The sequence below is a fragment of the Apium graveolens genome, chromosome 9 (genome assembly GCF_009905375.1).
Source record: "Apium graveolens cultivar Ventura chromosome 9, ASM990537v1, whole genome shotgun sequence".
Classification (NCBI taxonomy): Eukaryota; Viridiplantae; Streptophyta; class Magnoliopsida; order Apiales; family Apiaceae; genus Apium; species Apium graveolens.
In genome coordinates this window covers 241,453,047-241,471,142 of record NC_133655.1, presented here as the reverse complement: position 1 = coordinate 241,471,142, position 18,096 = coordinate 241,453,047, and the positions used below count along the sequence as shown (strand labels likewise).

The window sequence follows — 18,096 nt, the reverse complement described above, 5'->3', positions numbered from 1 at the left end:
ATAATAGCATGCGAGCGAAGTTCGTTGACATAATAGACAAGCAAGAAAATAGTAGTGCTTGTGAGCTTTACTCGTAAAAATAAACAATCAAACTTCTGGTGAATTTGCTTGTAAGCATAATTATTGAATTGTTTGCAGACAAAACTCGTGAAAAATATGGAAAAGGTTTGTTATGAACTGGGGCAGAATATGTTTTAACAAACAAGATTGATTGATTGATTGATATTGATTCATAGAGACCAAAATAACAAGTGAGGCCATTTAGTTCTAATAACCATTAGGACTTGTCAATTGGTGTTACTCTCAAAGTTTCTTATTTTCTTCTTTTATTCTATATATTTTATGGCATATCTTTCAATTCGTCAACACGAAGCAAATTGTTGCGCAGACTGTAGAGGAACCCTAAGCTTAAACTCTTGAGACATATCAGGCTTAACAAGTCACATCTGACGACCTTTAAAATAAATATTAACACCCAGCTCTATCACACTGTAATTCGAATGTGTTTTTGATGAACAACTAAAATGTGTAATCTGAAATAATCATATTTATATCTTCAAAGCAAACCGTTGAATTACATATTTTTTAGGATCAAACTTTAAGTACAGCTCTCACTTCAGACATCTATTCATTCCTCAAGCTCCCTCAATGTAATAAATACAGTATAATGTACAGACCTATACATGCAACTTTATGTACATCACTAAACTTTTTACACTGTACAAGGCGTAGTTTGCTCATAGAATGCTCCCTCGCTGTCAAATTGAACTCACTATATACACAGACGAGTATGGCTAAGTTACTGCAAGCTTATCTCCAAGCTCTTTTCTGTACACTTGAATTAGGCTGCTACCGTCAACCACTTGAAGCTTCTCATTTAACAAGTTCTTGTATTGTTGATCTCTGTCTTTTAAGTTGCGCATCAGATCAACCTAAAAACAATTTGAAATATGCCAACGACCTGATCAATTTCCAATATAAGGAGTAATCAAGCAAGAGAACGACATTTTTTAAATCACAATTTTGTAGTTCGTTACATAAAAAAAGTGACTAAATTGCTTCTTTTTTTTTGGGGGGGGGGGGGGGGGCAACTCAGTAACATGAACAGAAATGGCAGGTTGCCAGTGAGTTGGGCTCCAAAGAGTCTCACCCATGCATAAAACAAAAAAGCACTATATACTCCACAGTAGGTATTTTCAGGGATTAACATGCAAACATGGTCCAATTTCATTCAAACTAGCATTATCTGGCTATGATGACTTGCAGCTACAATTAACTAGTTCTCATTCAGAAATGATCTTTTTGACAAAGAGAGAATCAAGCAATTGGGTGCAATTTAATAATTAGCAAAAATAAAAATGGGTATGAAACTAAAACCAAAAACCTGTATGGGCTAATACAAATAAGAGTTATTTGCAAAATGCATCCCCGTGTTTTGGCCAAAATGCATTTTTTTACCTATACTTTAGATAACTGCACTTTGCATCCCCTTACTATTTCGGCGCGACAAATTGCACCATTTTCGTTAAATTTGTTAAAATTCTCAGGGGCATTTTAGGAAATTAAAATATTTAATTATAATTAGATCATTATTTAAGTTTTTTGACCCTCTAAATGATACTTTTCGAAAAAATTTAAAGAACGAAAATTATAGAGAACGAAAAAATCTTTTCAAAACAATAACATTCAAAATTATCAAAAAATTTACGAAGCCAAAATTAAATAAAATATATACTTATTGAATTTATTAAAAATAATTATAAAAAAATATTTCAATTTTTAACCTTTTTATTTCGAGAAGATCTTTTTATTCTCTACAACTTCCGTTCTTTAAATTTTTTCAGAATGTATTGTTTAGAGTGTTATAAACTTAAATAAAGATCTGAAAATAATTTAATATTTACATTTCCTAAAATACCCCTGAAAAATTTAACAAAATTAACGAAAATGGTGCAATTTGTCGCGCCGAAATAGTAAGGGGATGCAAAGTGCAGTTATCTAAAATATAGGTAAAAAAATGCATTTTAGCCAAACCACGGGGATGCATTTTGCAAATAACTCTACAAATAAACATCATTGCTTTACCAGTTACCTGCTTTTGAAATAGATCAAATTCGTCAGAGCTCAAGGAACCATCACTATTGGCATCTAAGACTTGCATCATCTCCCCAGCATCTTTCCCTTGGGCACCCAGCTCTTCCATTACCTCAGTTAGTTCCTCTATGCTAATTTTACCATCTCCATTCTTGTCTAAAAGACGAAATACTCGATGCCTTTGATCAACCTCAAGAGCTTTCTGATTTGGAGAAGGAAGATCTTTAAGACGCAATGCTGCAACTTCAGCTGCAGCCATCATTATAGCCTTAAGACGCTTTGCCTGCAGACAAACAAGCACATTAACAGAAAGTTACCAAATGGGTAATAAAAAATATATGCAAAGATAGGAGAAAACTGTGGAAAAGCATATATATGCATTCATATATATAAATTCATAATTGTCAAGCTTCTAACATCATCCCCCCCAACACCTTCCCAACAACCCCTCCTCCCTCCTTTTCTACGCACATACTGACATACATATGTTTTGATGTATAAATTTACAAAAAATAATAATTGCTAAACTTTTAAATCATTTATCTCTATTAACCCTTGTTGTTTGTCATAACACATGCTGTATTTTATATAATGAGCAATAATTTCAAAGTTGGTAGAGAAAAGTTTCAAATAAGTTGAAGTAGTTATGTGATGTCAAGAATAGAAAATTACCTCCTCCGGATTAGTAAGGCCACCCTTGTACAACGCATGAGATGCTACTCCACCAGCTGCCAACCTATCCATCTCTGCTGTCCTTATCTGTATCTCCATTGGTGGTCTAATATTTTCTTTATCACTGAGATCTACTGCCATATGCAAACTTTTATATCCATTTTCTTTAGGCCTCGAAATGTAGTCTTTAAATCTGTTAGGCATTTCTTTCCACAAAGATTGGATCACTTCTAGTGCCCGATAGCATGCTTTCTCACCTTCTTCAATTAAAATACATTCCGAAGATGGTTTCAATACGACTCGCAGTCCTAAGACATCGTTTACCTCTTCAGGCTTACGACCATCTTTCAGCAGTTTCTTCATAGTACTATACCGACTTTTGTAGCGTCCTTCAACTGAGATTTCTTCAACCATACTTGCTAATACAGGATCAGATTTCAGCGACTCAAACAACTGCTCCTTGTATGTATCTATAAGAGGCTTGCCTCCTGTTTCATGATCCCTTAACCAGGTTGTCACATACAGATAAGAATTAGGAAACAAATACTGAAACGATAGGTCCTCCAACTGCAAGGATAAGAAGTGGGTTCCAATAGCATGAGCTAAGGGCGCATGTATTTTCATAATCTCAATGGATACTACTTGCTGCTGATACCTTGGCAGGTAAGCCAAATTTCTCATCATATCAAGCTTGAGAGCAAGGTCAAGTATCAATGCCCTGAAGTCATAGTATGTAAGGCAAAACTTTCTTAAAGCAGAAGCAGTATCATCATCGAGAACTTCAACTTTTGCAGAAATATTCTTCACTCTCAAACTTTCATGCAATAGATGAGCAGCCCCAGTACTGATCTGCTTTCTCACTTCTTGCATAGAGATCGCCCTTGCATCCAAAGCTTCTCTCAGTATACCAGCTGAAATAACTTCTGCGTCCATCTGTGCACGAATTCACTATAGGTACTCAGAGATGTTACTGAAAAAATAGGATAACAAAAGAGGACACGTGATATTCCACGTGTTTAGAACTTTTGACTAATCGGTTAACCGAGAAGAAGCAAGCAGCAACGTGAACATCAGATATAACCCGAAAAAAGAATTAACTAAGAATTTATCTACAAATTAACAAACTCCCAAAGGACACACTGCAAAATCGCATTGGATCAGCACATATATGATAGTTCAAAGTAAAACTGTTGGACGAACCTTTTACAATAAGTAAACGCTCTCTATCTTTGTCATATTAACTTACCGATTTCAAGAGTTTTAACGCATAATATTGTCTTCACAGTTAACTCACGTCAATAAGTTTAGCTCCAGAAGTTTAGCGGAAGAGAGTCTTCAGTTGAAGAATGAAACAAACCTCTTTGAATCAATACAAGGATGCTCATTAAGTAAATACATTAATGCTTAGATTCACTTAAACTAGTTGTCTTTCTAAGCTTGTAGTATTCCTTGTGTACAATTTTGAGACTCGATTCATAAATGAGCAGCTTGAACATGGTAAATTTCAGCTCAAAAACTAGCAAGCAAGCAAGCTCGTTTGTAGAATCGTGAACAAGCTCAAGAACAGGATCGGATACAATTTTATAAAACAGGCTTGTTCGATCATATATTACTTAGTTATAATTTATGGTATACTCTTGTACTTGGCAGTTAATGGCTGTTAACCAATAAATGTACAAGTAATTCTGTAACATCAACTTATATAAAAATTAACGCTCCGTTTGGTTGGAAGAAATGGAGTTGGTGAAGAATTTGGATAAAAAATTGTTTAACAAAACTAATGGTGCAGGAAAGGGGTTGAAGGGAGAATGAAAACCGATAGAGAGCGCTAATCTTGTGTAATGACTAATGAAGTTTATGAAAAAAATGAAGAGTAGGAATAAGGCATTCACCCCCACCCCAAATTTGTAGGATTCAATTTTAGTCTCTAGTTCAAATTTTCATGAACAAAACGGATGAAGGAATTGAAATTTCAGATTTGATTTCCACCTAATTATGTACTTCCCGTTAAACATTTTTTTCAATTTTACTTATCATGAATGACATCAAATTAAAACTATTTTAATAATCATCGCTCATTGAATCCATTCCAAACGAATTTGTATCATTCTTCTAGTGCATATAAACACTTGTAGTATTGCTTGTGTACAATTTTGAGACTCGATTCATAAATGAGCAGCTTGAACATGGTAAATTTCAGCTCAAAAACTAGCAAGCAAGCAAGCTAGTTTGTAGAATCGTGAACAAGCTCAAGAACAGGATCGGATACAATTTTATAAAACAGGCTTGTTCGATCATATATTACTTCGTTATAATTTATGGTATACTCTTGTACTTGGCAGTTAATGGCTGTTAAGCAATAATTGTACAAGTAATTCTGTAACATCAACTTGTATAAAAATTAACGCTCCGTTTGGTTGGAAGAAATGGAGTTGGTGAAGAATTTGGATAAAAAATTGTTTAACAAAACTAATGGTGGAGGAAAGGGGTTGAAGGGAGAACGAAAACTGATATAGAGCTCTAATCTTGTGTAATGACTAATGAGGTTTATGAAGAAAATGAAGAGTAGGAATAAGGCATTCACCCCACCCCAAATTTGTAGGATTCAACTTTAGTCTCTGGTTCAAATTTTCATGAACAAAACGGATGAAAAAAATGAAATTCCAAATTTGATTTCCACCTAATTATGTACTTCACGTTAAACATATTTTTCAATTTTACTTATTCATGAATGACATCAAATTAAAACTATTTTAATAATCATCGCTCATTGAATCCATTCCAAACGAATTTGTATCATTTCTTCTAGTGCATATAAACACCTGTAGTATTGCTTGTGTACAATTTTGAGACTCGATTCATAAATGAGCAGCTTGAACATGGTAAATTTCAGCTCAAAAACTAGCAACCAAGCAAGCTCGTTTGTAGAATCGTGAACAAGCTCAAGAACAGGATAGGATACAATTTTATAAACAGGCTTGTTCGATCATATATTACTTAGTTATAATTTATGGTATACTCTTGTACTTGGCGGTTAATGGCTGTTAAGCAATAATTGTACAAGTAATTCTGTAACATCAACTTATATAAAATTAACGCTCCGTTTGGTTGGAAGAAATGGAGTTGGTGAAGAATTTGGATAAAAAATTGTTTAACAAAACTAATGGTGGAGGAAAGGGGTTGAAGGGAGAATGAAAACCGATAGAGAGCGCTAATCTTGTGTAATGACTAATGAAGTTTATGAAGAAAATGAAGAGTAGGAATAAGGCATTCACCCCACCCCAAATTTGTAGGATTCAACTTTAGTCTCTAGTTCAAATTTTCATGAACAAAACGGATGAAGGAATTGAAATTCCAGATTTGATTTCCACCTAATTATGTACTTCACGTTAAACATTTTTTTCAATTTTACTTATCACGAATGACATCAAATTAAAACTATTTTAATAATCATCGCTCATTGAATCCATTCCAAACGAATTTGTATCATTCTTCTAGTGCATATAAACACTTGTAGTATTGCTTGTGTACAATTTTGAGACTCGATTCATAAATGAGCAGCTTGAACATGGTAAATTTCAGCTCAAAACTAGCAAGCAAGCAAGCTCGTTTGTAGAATCGTGAACAAGCTCAAGAACAGGATCGGATACAATTTTATAAAACAGGCTTGTTCGATCATATATTACTTCGTTATAATTTATGGTATACTCTTGTACTTGGCAGTTAATGGCTGTTAAGCAATAATTGTACAAGTAAGTCTGTAACATCAACTTATATAAAAATTAACGCTCCGTTTGGTTGGAAGAAATGGAGTTGGTGAAGAATTTGGATAAAAAATTGTTTAACAAAACTAATGGTGGAGGAAAGGGGTTGAAGGGAGAACGAAAACTGATAGAGAGCTCTAATCTTGTGTAATGACTAATGAGGTTTATGAAGAAAATGAAGAGTAGGAATAAGACATTCACCCCACCCCAAATTTGTAGGATTCAACTTTAGTCTCTAGTTCAAATTTTCATGAACAAAACGGATGAAAAAATGAAATTCCAGATTTGATTTCCACCTAATTATGTACTTCACGTTAAACATTTTTTTCAATTTTACTTATTCATGAATGACATCAAATTAAAACTAATTTAATAATCATCGCTCATTGAATCCATTCCAAACGAATTTGTATCATTCTTCTAGTGCATATAAACACTTGTAGTATTGCTTGTGTACAATTTTGAGACTCGATTCATAAATGAGCAGCTTGAACATGGTAAATTTCAGCTCAAAAACTAGCAAGCAAGCAAGCTCGTTTGTAGAATCGTGAACAAGCTCAAGAACAGGATCGGATACAATTTTATAAAAAGGCTTGTGCACCATATATTACTTAGTTATAATTTATGGTATACTCTAGTACTTGGCAGTTAATCGCTGTTAAGCAATAATTGTACAAGTAATTCTGTAACATCAACTTATATAAAAATTAACGCTCCGTTTGGTTGGAAGAAATGGAGTTGGTGAAGAATTTGGATAAAAAATTGTTTAACAAAACTAATGGAGGAAAGGGGTTGAAGGGAGAATGAAAACCAATAGAGAGCGCTAATCTTGTGTAATGACTAATGAAGTTTATGTTGAAAATGAAGAGTAGGAATAAGGCATTCACCCCCACCCCAAATTTGTAGGATTCAACTTTAGTCTCTAGTTCAAATTTTCATGAACAAAACGGATGAAGGAATTTAAATTCCAGATTTGATTTCCACCTAATTATGTACTTCACGTTAAACATTTTTTTCAATTTTACTTATCATGAATGACATCAAATTAAAACTATTTTAATAATCATCGCTCAATGAATCCATTCCAAACGAATTTGTTTCATTCTTCTAGTGCATATAAACACTTGTAGTATTGCTTGTGTACAATTTTGAGACTCGATTCATAAATGAGCAGCGTGAACATGGTGAATTTCAGCTCAAAAACTAGCAAGCAAGCAAGCTCGTTTGTAGAATCGTGAACAAGCTCAAGAACAGGGTCGGATACAATTTTAAAAAACAGGCTTGTTCGATCATATATTACTTAGTTATAATTTATGGTATACTCTTGTACTTGGCAGTTAATGGCTGTTAAGCAATAATTGTACAAGTAATTCTGTAACATCAACTTATATAAAAATTAACGCTCCGTTTGGTTGGAAGAAATGGAGTTGGTGAAGAATTTGGATAAAAAATTGTTTAACAAAACTAATGGTGGAGGAAAGGGGTTGAAGGGAGAATGAAAACCGATAGAGAGCGCTAATCTTGTGTAATGACTAATGAGGTTTATGAAGAAAATGAAAAGGTAGGAATAAGGCATTCACCCCCACCCCAAAGTTGTAGGATTCAACTTTAGTCTCTAGTTCAAATTTTCATGAACAAAACGGATGAAGGAATTGAAATTCCAGATTTGATTTCCACCTAATTATGTACTTCACGTTAAACATTTTTTTCAATTTTACTTATCATGAATGACATCAAATTAAAACTATTTTAATAATCATCGCTCATTGAATCCATTCCAAACGAATTTGTATCATTCTTCTAGTGCATATAAACACTTGTAGTATTGCTTGTGTACAATTTTGAGACTCGATTCATAAATGAGCATCTTGAACATGGTAAATTTCAGCTCAAAAACTAGCAAGCAAGCAAGCTCGTTTGTAGAATCGTGAACAAGCTCAAGAACAGGATCGGATACAATTTTATAAACAGGCTTGTTCGATCATATATTACTTAGTTATAATTTATGATATACTCTTGTACTTGGCAGTTAATGGCTGTTAAGCAATAATTGTACAAGTAATTCTGTAGCATCAACTTATATAAAAATTAACGCTCCGTTTGGTTGGAAGAAATGGAGTTGGTGAAGAATTTGGATAAAAAATTGTTTAACAAAACTAATGGTGGAGGAAAGGGGTTGAAGGGAGAATGAAAACCGATAGAGAGCGCTAATCTTGTGTAATGACCAATGAAGTTTATGATGAAAATGAAGAGTAGGAGTAAGGCATTCACCCCCACCCCAAATTTGTAGGATTCAACTTTAGTCTCTAGTTCAAATTTTCATGAACAAAACGGATGAAAAAATGAAATTCCAGATTTGATTTCCACCTAATTATGTACTTCACGTTAAACATTTTTTTCAATTTTACTTATGTATGAATGACATCAAATTAAAACTATTTTAATAATCATCGCTCATTGAATCCATTCCAAACGAATTTGTATCATTCTTCTGGTGCATATAAACACTTGTAGTATTGCTTGTGTACAATTTTGAGACTCGATTCATAAATGAGCAGCTTGAACATGGTAAATTTCAGCTCAAAAACTAGCAACCAAACAAGCTCGTTTGTAGAATCGTGAACAAGCTCAAGAACAGGATCGGATACAATTTTATAAAACAGGCTTGTTCGATCATATATTACTTAGTTATAATTTATGGTATACTGTTGTACTTGGCAGTTAATGGCTGCTAAGCAATAATTGTACAAGTAATTCTGTAAATCAACTTATATAAAAATTAACGCTCCGTTTGGTTGGAAGAAATGGACTTGGTGAAGAATTTGGATAAAAAATTGTTTAACAAAACTAATGGCGGAGGAAAGGGGTTGAAGGGAGAACGAAAACCGATAGAGAGCTCTAATCTTGTGTAATGACTAATGAGGTTTATGAAGAAAATGAAGAGTAGGAATAATGCATTCACCCCCACCCCAAATTCGTAGGATTCAACTTTAGTCTCTAGTTCAAATTTTCATAAACAAAACGGATGAAAAAATGAAATTCCAGATTTGATTTCCACCTAATTATGTACTTCACGTTGAACATTTTTTTCAATTTTACTTATTCATGAATGACATCAAATTAAAACTATTTTAATAATCATCGCTCATTGAATCCATTCCAAACGAATTTGTATCATTCTTCTAGTGCATATAAACACTTGTAGTATTGCTTGTGTACAATTTTGAGACTCGATTCACAAATGAGCAGCTTGAACATGGTAAATTTCAGCTCAAAAACTAGCAACCAAGCAAGCTCGTTTGTAGAATCGTGAACAAGCTCAAGAACAGGATCGGATACAATTTTATAAAACAGGCTTGTTCGATCATATATTACTTAGTTATAATTTATGGTATACTCTTGTACTTGGCAGTTAATGGCTGCTAAGCAATAATTGTACAAGTAATTCTGTAAATCAACTTATATAAAAATTAACGCTCCGTTTGGTTGGAAGAAATGGACTTGGTGAAGAATTTGGATAAAAAATTGTTTAACAAAACTAATGGCGGAGGAAAGGGGTTGAAGGGAGAATGAAAACCGATAGAGAGCGCTAATCTTGTGTAATGACTAATGAGGTTTATGAAGAAAATGAAAAGGTAGGAATAAGGCATTCACCCCACCCCAAATTTGTAGGATTCAACTTTAGTCTCTAGTTCAAATTTTCATGAACAAAACGGATGAAAAATTGAAATTCCAGATTTGATTTCCACCTAATTATGTACTTCACGTTAAACATTTTTTTCAATTTTACTTATTCATGAATGACATCAAATTAAAACTATTTTAATAATCATCGCTCATTGAATCCATTCCAAAAGAATTTGTATCATTCTTCTAGTGCATATAAACACTTGTAGTATTGCTTGTGTACAATTTTGAGACTCGATTCATAAATGAGCAGCTTGAACATGGTAAATTTCAGCTCAAAAACTAGCAAGCAAGCAAGCTCGTTTGTAGAATCGTGAACAAGCTCAAGAACAGGATCGGATACAATTTTATAAAACAGGCTTGTTCGATCATATATTACTTAGTTATAATTTATGGTATACTCTTGTACTTGGCAGTTAATGGCTGTTAAGCAATAATTGTACAAGTAATTCTGTAACATCAACTTATATAAAAATTAACGCTCCGTTTGGTTGGAAGAAATGGAGTTGGTGAAGAATTTGGATAAAAAATTGTTTAACAAAACTAATGGTGGAGGAAAGGGGTTGAAGGGAGAATGAAAACCGATAGAGAGCGCTAATCTTGTGTAATGACTAATGAGGTTTATGAAGAAAATGAAAAGGTAGGAATAAGGCATTCACCCCCACCCCAAATTTGTAGGATTCAACTTTAGTCTCTAGTTCAAATTTTCATGAACAAAACGGATGAAGGAATTGAATTTCCAGATTTGGTTTCCACCTAATTATGTACTTCACGTTAAACATTTTTTTCAATTTTACTTATTCATGAATGACATCAAATTAAAACTATTTTAATAATCATCGCTCATTGAATCCATTCCAAACGAATTTGTATCATTCTTCTAGTGCATATAAACACTTGTATGTATTCCTTAATATCAAATACTATCTCTCGTGAGCAAAGCTCGTCACACATAGTACTTTCTTTACGATCCGAGCTGATGTAAGACTAGGACTACGAACAAGTGATATCCTGTCTCTGCAGAGAGACAAATAAATCCTTGGATATTTCTATATTACACACACGAAGATGTTGCAAGACTCCTTCCCCTCTCCTCACTTACCCTACTTGTATATTTAAGAATCTAATCTGTAAAACATCAAAAGAAAGGAATGAAGAAGAAATATAGGGTTTTACTTCATAGACAAACCAATTTAGCTCAAACTACAAACTAGTGATTTGTATGACCGAGACTAGTGATTTGTAGTACTATGATGATGATCTGCAGACTGTAGTACTATACTATGATGGGTAAATTGAACTATTTTATTTGGTGTCTTGATATGTAGTTGGTTTGTAGACATTGTAATTGTATGCTAAATGCTAATATAGTTTGCACCACTACATGACCTGATGACCATATATTACCACAGGTTTATCATTTATGCTCAAATTATAACCCAAAACTAAGATGAAATTTGAACTAAGAACTAAAAACTAATCACAAACCACTTTCATAATTTATGATCCAGCGATTCACGTTAATTGTATTCTTATAACAGGAGGCGGTGATTTGTAGTATAGAATTCATAGCAACAGGGTAGTATGTATTACTATGACCATAAGTTTGTAGTACATTTTAACCAGTGATTCAACTACCTTGAGAGGTGATCTTTAGCCCGTTTAGTGGTTCGTATTATAGGCTAAATGTTTGCATTTACACATGACCACTCCCCTAAAAACGATGTAATTCTTAACTCTCGAAACCAGACACAATCAGCATTTGCAATACTACAAGTCACTAGTCTTTATAGTGCGTATAGACTCATAATAGTACAATTTACAACAACCATTCAATTATCGAGTAATACGATGAGTGCACAAATAGTATATGATTGAGCAAACAATAATAAAGGGGCCAAAAGGGGTGACAAAAAACCTGAAGATCAGCAAGAATAACAGCAACAGACAAAGCTCTAGAGAGAGGAGACCTTCCATCAGGTGACAAAGGCAAGCCCTGTAAAATAGGTATACTCAACTTAAGTGTTTTAAACAACAATCTTGATGAGCTTGTTGATAAAACACTCATGTCCATTCTCTCAGTCAACTCATTAAATGCCCCCACTAATTCCACAACCATTTTTCCTCCAGGTTGTTCTAAAGTCGCCGGAACTGGCGCCGGAAGTCCTATTGCGCATACTCTGACGCCGGTGAGTCTCCGGCGAATGCGGGGTTTGAACAAGATTGGATCTTGGAGGATTTGGAGAGGTGGGTAGAGGTTAGTTTTGGGAATGGAGTGGAGGAGCCGGTCGGAAAGATGGTGGAGGTCCATTTTTTTGGGGGAGAAATGAGTCGCCGGCGGGGAGGGATTAAATGTGGGTTTGGATTATAGTAATAGGAGGGTGTCATGTCGTGTGGGTAAGAAGGATGACACGTCATCATATTTCGATAATTTCTTGATCTCACTCGTTTCTTTTCTTTACTGCATGTATTTTAAGATTATAATAAAATATATTTTAATATTTTACTTTAAAAAAATTCTTCTTTTTAATAAAAAGTTAAATATCTTATTTTAATTAAAAAAAATGAAATATTTTAGGAAACTATAATTTAAACAAGACTTAAAATATGTATCGAACATTTATTCTCATTTAAAGAACCTAGAGGGAAGAGAATATAATTTTTGGAATAACTCCAACCATATTGTCAAAATTATTGCTAAAATTGTCGTTTGTCATCCAATATACCTATTTTCTAAGGCCATGTTTGTTTGTCAGGATAATATATGGGAGATGATAATAGTACTTAAAAAAAGAATAATCCCCTGTTTGTTTAAAAAATTGCATCAACGGACTATAATTCAGAGATAAGTAAGAATAAAAAAATGAGTTGTTACGTGGAATAGAATAATACCGACCCTTAACAGGTATCAAGGAGGATTGATATCATTTTGACAAAATTGCCCCAGCCCACTCGCCTAAAATTTTGCAAACCTTCGTTCATTATATAACAAATTCACCTATATATTTATCCCATACCCAATATATTTCACCCGTTTCTTTGTTACCATTTGACGATTACTGCAACCAGATAAGATTTAATCAATTTCTTTCTTAATTTTAACATGTTCATATTCAGTTATACTCGATTTATTGTTTGTTAATTTTTCTGTTGAAGCTGGATAGACTCATTACGTAGTGTATTTTTTAGCTGAATTGATTGGTAGGTACAAGTTTGATTTGAACATTTATATATGACAATTTATTGATGAACTCGTGATTTTGTAGAATAATAATGGCTACCTCGGAGGATTTGATGATACTGCATCTCTTTATGTACTACTTGAGTACAATTTTATCATTGTATGTCCACATGATGCATTTAACTGTTATGTTACATCGAACATTAGAAAGTACTCCACAAGTTAGCAGAGATTCGAGATTAATTCGGAGAAAACGGGGGGCTGATTATTTAGATGATACAATAAATGATGGAGATGTGACTCTTAAGGAGCAACTCCGAATGAACAGAAGCACATATGATGTATTGTGCCAGTCGCTTCGTGAACATGGCCTTAAAGACTCGAGAAATGTGAGTGTTGAAGAACAAGTATGTTTCTTCCTTCATATATTAGGTGACCACCAGAAAAATAGATCAATTAAACATGCTTATAGAAGGTCAGGTGAAACAGTTAGCAAGTACTTCAATAATATACTAAATTGTATTTTATGTTTATAAGGAGTTCTTCTACAAAAGCCAACACCTATTACCGAGTCTTGTAATGATTATAGGTGGAAGTATTTTCAGGTAATATTTTGTATTTAAGGTAACAAAAAGAGTTTCTATAAATTTATACGATTACACACTTCACTTATTTAAAAAACTTTTCGTAGAACTGTTTGGGGGCTCTTGATGGAACTTATATTGTAGTCAGGGTTCCTTCATGTGAGCACGTTAAATATAGAAGTAGAAAAGGAGAGATTGCAACTAATATTTTAGAAGTATGTACGCCAGACATGATGTTCACGTATATTTTAGCCGGTTGGGAAGGCTCTGCTGCAGATGGCAAAGTACTTCGGGATGCCATAAGTCGAAGAAATGGATTACGTGTTCCTTCTGGTAAAATTAATGTGTTTACTTAGTATAGTCATAATCAACATATTATTTTTTATATAACAAAAAGTAACTTTAATTCATATATTTAAGCAGGAAATTATTATCTTTGTGATGCGGGATATACAAATGTCGATGGTTTCTTGACTCCACATAGGAGAAAACGTTACCATTTGGCAACTTGGCGAAACAAGAGACAACCTACTTGTCCAGAAGAATTTTTTAAAATGAAACATTCAGCGGCACACAATGTTATTGAGAGAGCTTTTGGAATTCTTAAGTTGCCTTGTTCCATCCTTAGGAGTCCTTCTTTTTATCCATACAAGATTCAATACCGTATAATAGTTGCATGTGCTCTTTTACACAATTTAATTCGAAAGCAGATGGACGGGGACTATTATGATGCAATATTTGATGCTGATCGGGCTAATCAAACAACATTAGACATGGATGCGAAATTAATCGATACTTGTGAACCATCTAGTCATTGGACTGATAAGAGAAATCAGATGGGTGTAACGATGTCTAATAATTGGAGAGAAAGTAGAGGTTATCCCCCTTGGCAGGGGTGAATATAACTATTGATTGTAATACTGACATATTCCGATTATTTTATATTAGTGCCTTGTATTCGCTATTTTACGTTTGTTTAGACATAATGATGCACTTAGTTATGAATAAATATTGAAATTGATTTTATTCTATGATAGTCTTTTGCGTATACCTTTATCTTTCAGAATATTCTCATGGCATCATCATCTACCACAAAATGGAAGAATAGGAGGACATGGACATTAGCCGAAGAAAAAGCTTTGATAGATGCTTTCTACCTTATCATTGTAGATGGTTACAAGCAGGATAATGGACAATATAGAAACGGATATGTGCTTGATCTAGAAATATATATAATGAAAGTTTTTCCAACAACTGATTTGCGTGAAAAGCCACATCTTGGATCTAAAATAAAAACTTGGAGGAAACCACGGGGTTCGATTTATACAGCTCTAGCTACTAGTGGTATTGCTTGGAATGCATCTCAAAAAATGTTGAGTATTGATGACGAGGATGTATGGACACAGATTTGCAAGGTATGCCATTTTACTATTTTGTTTATCAAACCATGTAAAGAACGATTCTATGAGTTTGCTACTGGTTTTGGACTAAGCAAAATATACCTGACATTGTATTTATTGTCCTAACTCCTGCCTACCTTATTCTTTTGCAAATGATATTGCTACAATTACAATCTGAATATGCTGAGAATTGTCACATGTTTGCAGGTATTAATATATTTGTGTGTCTATAAAGTTTATTTCTAGGTTTAGGTTGTATTCGACCTGTAATTCATAATGTAGTTGATTATTAGTCACTATTGACATGTTTTATAAATATGTATAGAGATCCTGAGTTGCATAAGCTGCGTAACAAGCCAGTAGATTAGTATGATGATTGTCAAAGAATTTTTGGGAAGGACAGGGCAACCAGAGAGCATGCTGAGGGACATGCTGCTATTATTGAGAATTTGGACAAGGATGAATGTGAAGGTGCTGAAATTTCAGGCTCTACTGATAATTCACCAGTAAATGACAAGAAGAAGAAGAGAGCTAAGCTGTAAGAAGAATTGCTGACATCCATGGAGAAAATGCAAGAAAATGTTGGAACTTTTCTTAATGCCGCTACCCAACAACTTAGAATTATGACTCAAAGAGTGGGCTATGATCATGATTTGGCTAAAGCACGCAGAAATGTATATGATATTGTGAATAACATCAGTAGCCTAACCAAGCAAGAGAAGTTGATTGTTGCATCAAAAATAGTGAATGAACCTGCTGATGTTGATTTATTCCCGGGTCTCCCAGAAGAATTGCGAGGGGAATGTGCAAGATTGAAGTTAAATGACAAAATCTGAGATTTAACTGTCCTCTTTAAAACTCTTATCAACCATAATAATTTAGGTAGTAAGAACTCCTTTAAGAGTCTTGTTTCTTCATTTTTATGTTAGAGCCTGATGGCTAGATTGATCTTAGTTTTTTTGGTTTTTTATTTTTAAATGTCTTCAGTTTAGAATAGCTTGGTAATAACATAAATAAGCTTTGGATAATCAGCGTGTATTGATCTAATCTAGTGCACATGCATATTAGAGTCATTGGTTTACAATGTATTATCTCGTACTTTCAGGATAGTTCCTTTTTTTGTTACTTATTTGTTTCAATTTATGAACCACAGGAAAATAGTAAGTGTTTGTTTATAATGATAGTTCTATTAAAAAACAATTTTGTTACAATATTTCTTTAAAATATAACAACATAATTTAGATTTATTTGTTTATAATTTTAATGTTTTTGAAAGTTACATATGACAATGGTAGAACATAATTTAATATTTATATAATTAAAATATTATATATTTTAAAGAAAAAATATAAGACCAAAGTGTATCTATTTCAAAAAAAAATTCTTAAAGTAATTTTTAAATTAGATTCAAACAAACTTATTTTATATTAAATTTAACTTGTTTAGAACAAATAATTAAATATAATTATACACATTAGTTAGCCCTTAACAGATGTACATGCCAGGCTGAAAGTTGTACATTATATGGATGGGTAAAAGTGTCTCATTAATTAATAACATTTTCCTAGTTTTTAATATACCAAGGGGGGATTATATTTCTAAAGGATTATATATCCTTGGTATTATTAGTGATGGGATTATTTTCCAGGTAATTTAGTCCAGGGATTATTATCCTGACAAACAAATATGGCCTAGATCAATTACGCATCATTTCCTAATCCCCATTCAAAGTTCCATCCAATAAATTTATTAATTATCTTCCATGACCTATATCAATTCCGCCCTCATTTCCCACCTAGTTCGGTTTGCAGCTTTTAGAATTACATGGGAAATCCTAATCCCTTGATACTAAGTTACATAATCAACTTACACATGTGTTTGTTTTGATTTTCGATTTATCTTTCAAATTATAAATATTTTTATTAAAGAATAAGAAACTGTATAGTTAATTATTATTATATATATATATTAATAAAGATAACATGTTATGTTAAGTAATATAATATTAAATTATATAATAATTAAAGAGAATCACGTAAATTGCTATATAACATTCGAACTAAAAATAAATATTGAGACTTAAAAAGTAAATTAATTATTAACATTTACTTTTTTTTTGAAAATATTATTAGATGAAATAGTTTATTTATAAAATATTCCTAAATTTTAAGAAGTATTTAAATTCAAATAAAATACAAAAATGCATTAAAATATAAATTGACTAGATTAAAAGTGAAAATAAATTTAATTTTAATTATATATGCAATTTAATAAAATGAATAATAGTAAGTTAATATAATTTAACACATAATTCGAATTTAATATTTTTTATAAAAAATAATATATTATAACAAATAAATTGAATTTATTTTTAGATTTATTAAGATACTTTAATAATTTATATTTGATATACAATTTTGTAATATTTAATAAGAGATAATACACTTACTAACTCAGAAAAACCAAGCTTGAACTAGTTAAAACGTTGTTTTGTGGTAACTATAAAATCCTTAAAATCCTGAGTTGCTTAACCTAACTGTAAATTTATACAACCAAACGTGAGAACTCGAAAAGTTCCAAGAAAATGTGAGTTACACCCAACCAAACGAGGCCTTTGTCTCTCTTCTTTACTTTTTTCCTAGCTTGTGTATATCAGGATATGTATATAGGGAGATTATCAAATAGAAATCAAAATTATTCTATAAGCAAGTATT

The 18,096-nt window shown here is 32.7% G+C and overlaps 1 protein-coding gene and 1 long non-coding RNA gene across 3 annotated transcripts; one reads left to right on the top strand and one right to left on the bottom strand.

The window, feature by feature from the left end:
* Positions 1–527: 527 nt before the first annotated feature.
* LOC141684074 (putative GTP diphosphokinase CRSH, chloroplastic) lies at positions 528–12,593 on the bottom strand. The gene is made up of 4 exons (XM_074488908.1): positions 12,136–12,593; positions 2,767–3,699; positions 2,093–2,377; positions 528–932 (listed from the first exon to the last, which is right to left on the bottom strand). Exons 1-4 carry the CDS (start codon positions 12,526–12,528, stop codon positions 795–797), a joined length of 1,749 nt encoding a protein of 582 aa, XP_074345009.1. The 5' UTR covers positions 12,529–12,593; the 3' UTR covers positions 528–794.
* A 601-nt stretch (positions 12,594–13,194) lies between these two features.
* LOC141684832 (uncharacterized) lies at positions 13,195–16,530 on the top strand. 2 transcript variants are annotated; one of them, XR_012560704.1, is made up of 4 exons: positions 13,195–13,787; positions 14,211–14,315; positions 14,406–15,397; positions 15,708–16,530. It is a non-coding gene; the product is annotated as an uncharacterized LOC141684832 (long non-coding RNA). The 2 variants fall into 2 exon arrangements; XR_012560703.1 differs by having other exon boundaries at positions 13,195–14,315.
* The last annotated feature ends 1,566 nt before the right edge of the window (positions 16,531–18,096 follow it).

What these genes read in the sequence shown, in the direction of transcription:
- LOC141684074 (XM_074488908.1), bottom strand. Translation starts at nt 12,528, where the DNA reads ATGGACCTCCACCATCTTTCCGACCGGCTCCTCCACTCCATTCCCAAA. An exon ending in TTATTCTTGCTGATCTTCAG is followed by an intron (nt 3,700 to 12,135) that starts GTTTTTTGTCAC and finishes ATTCGTGCACAG; the next exon opens with ATGGACGCAGAAGTTATTTC. An exon ending in GCCTTACTAATCCGGAGGAG is followed by an intron (nt 2,378 to 2,766) that starts GTAATTTTCTAT and finishes GTTTGTCTGCAG; the next exon opens with GCAAAGCGTCTTAAGGCTAT.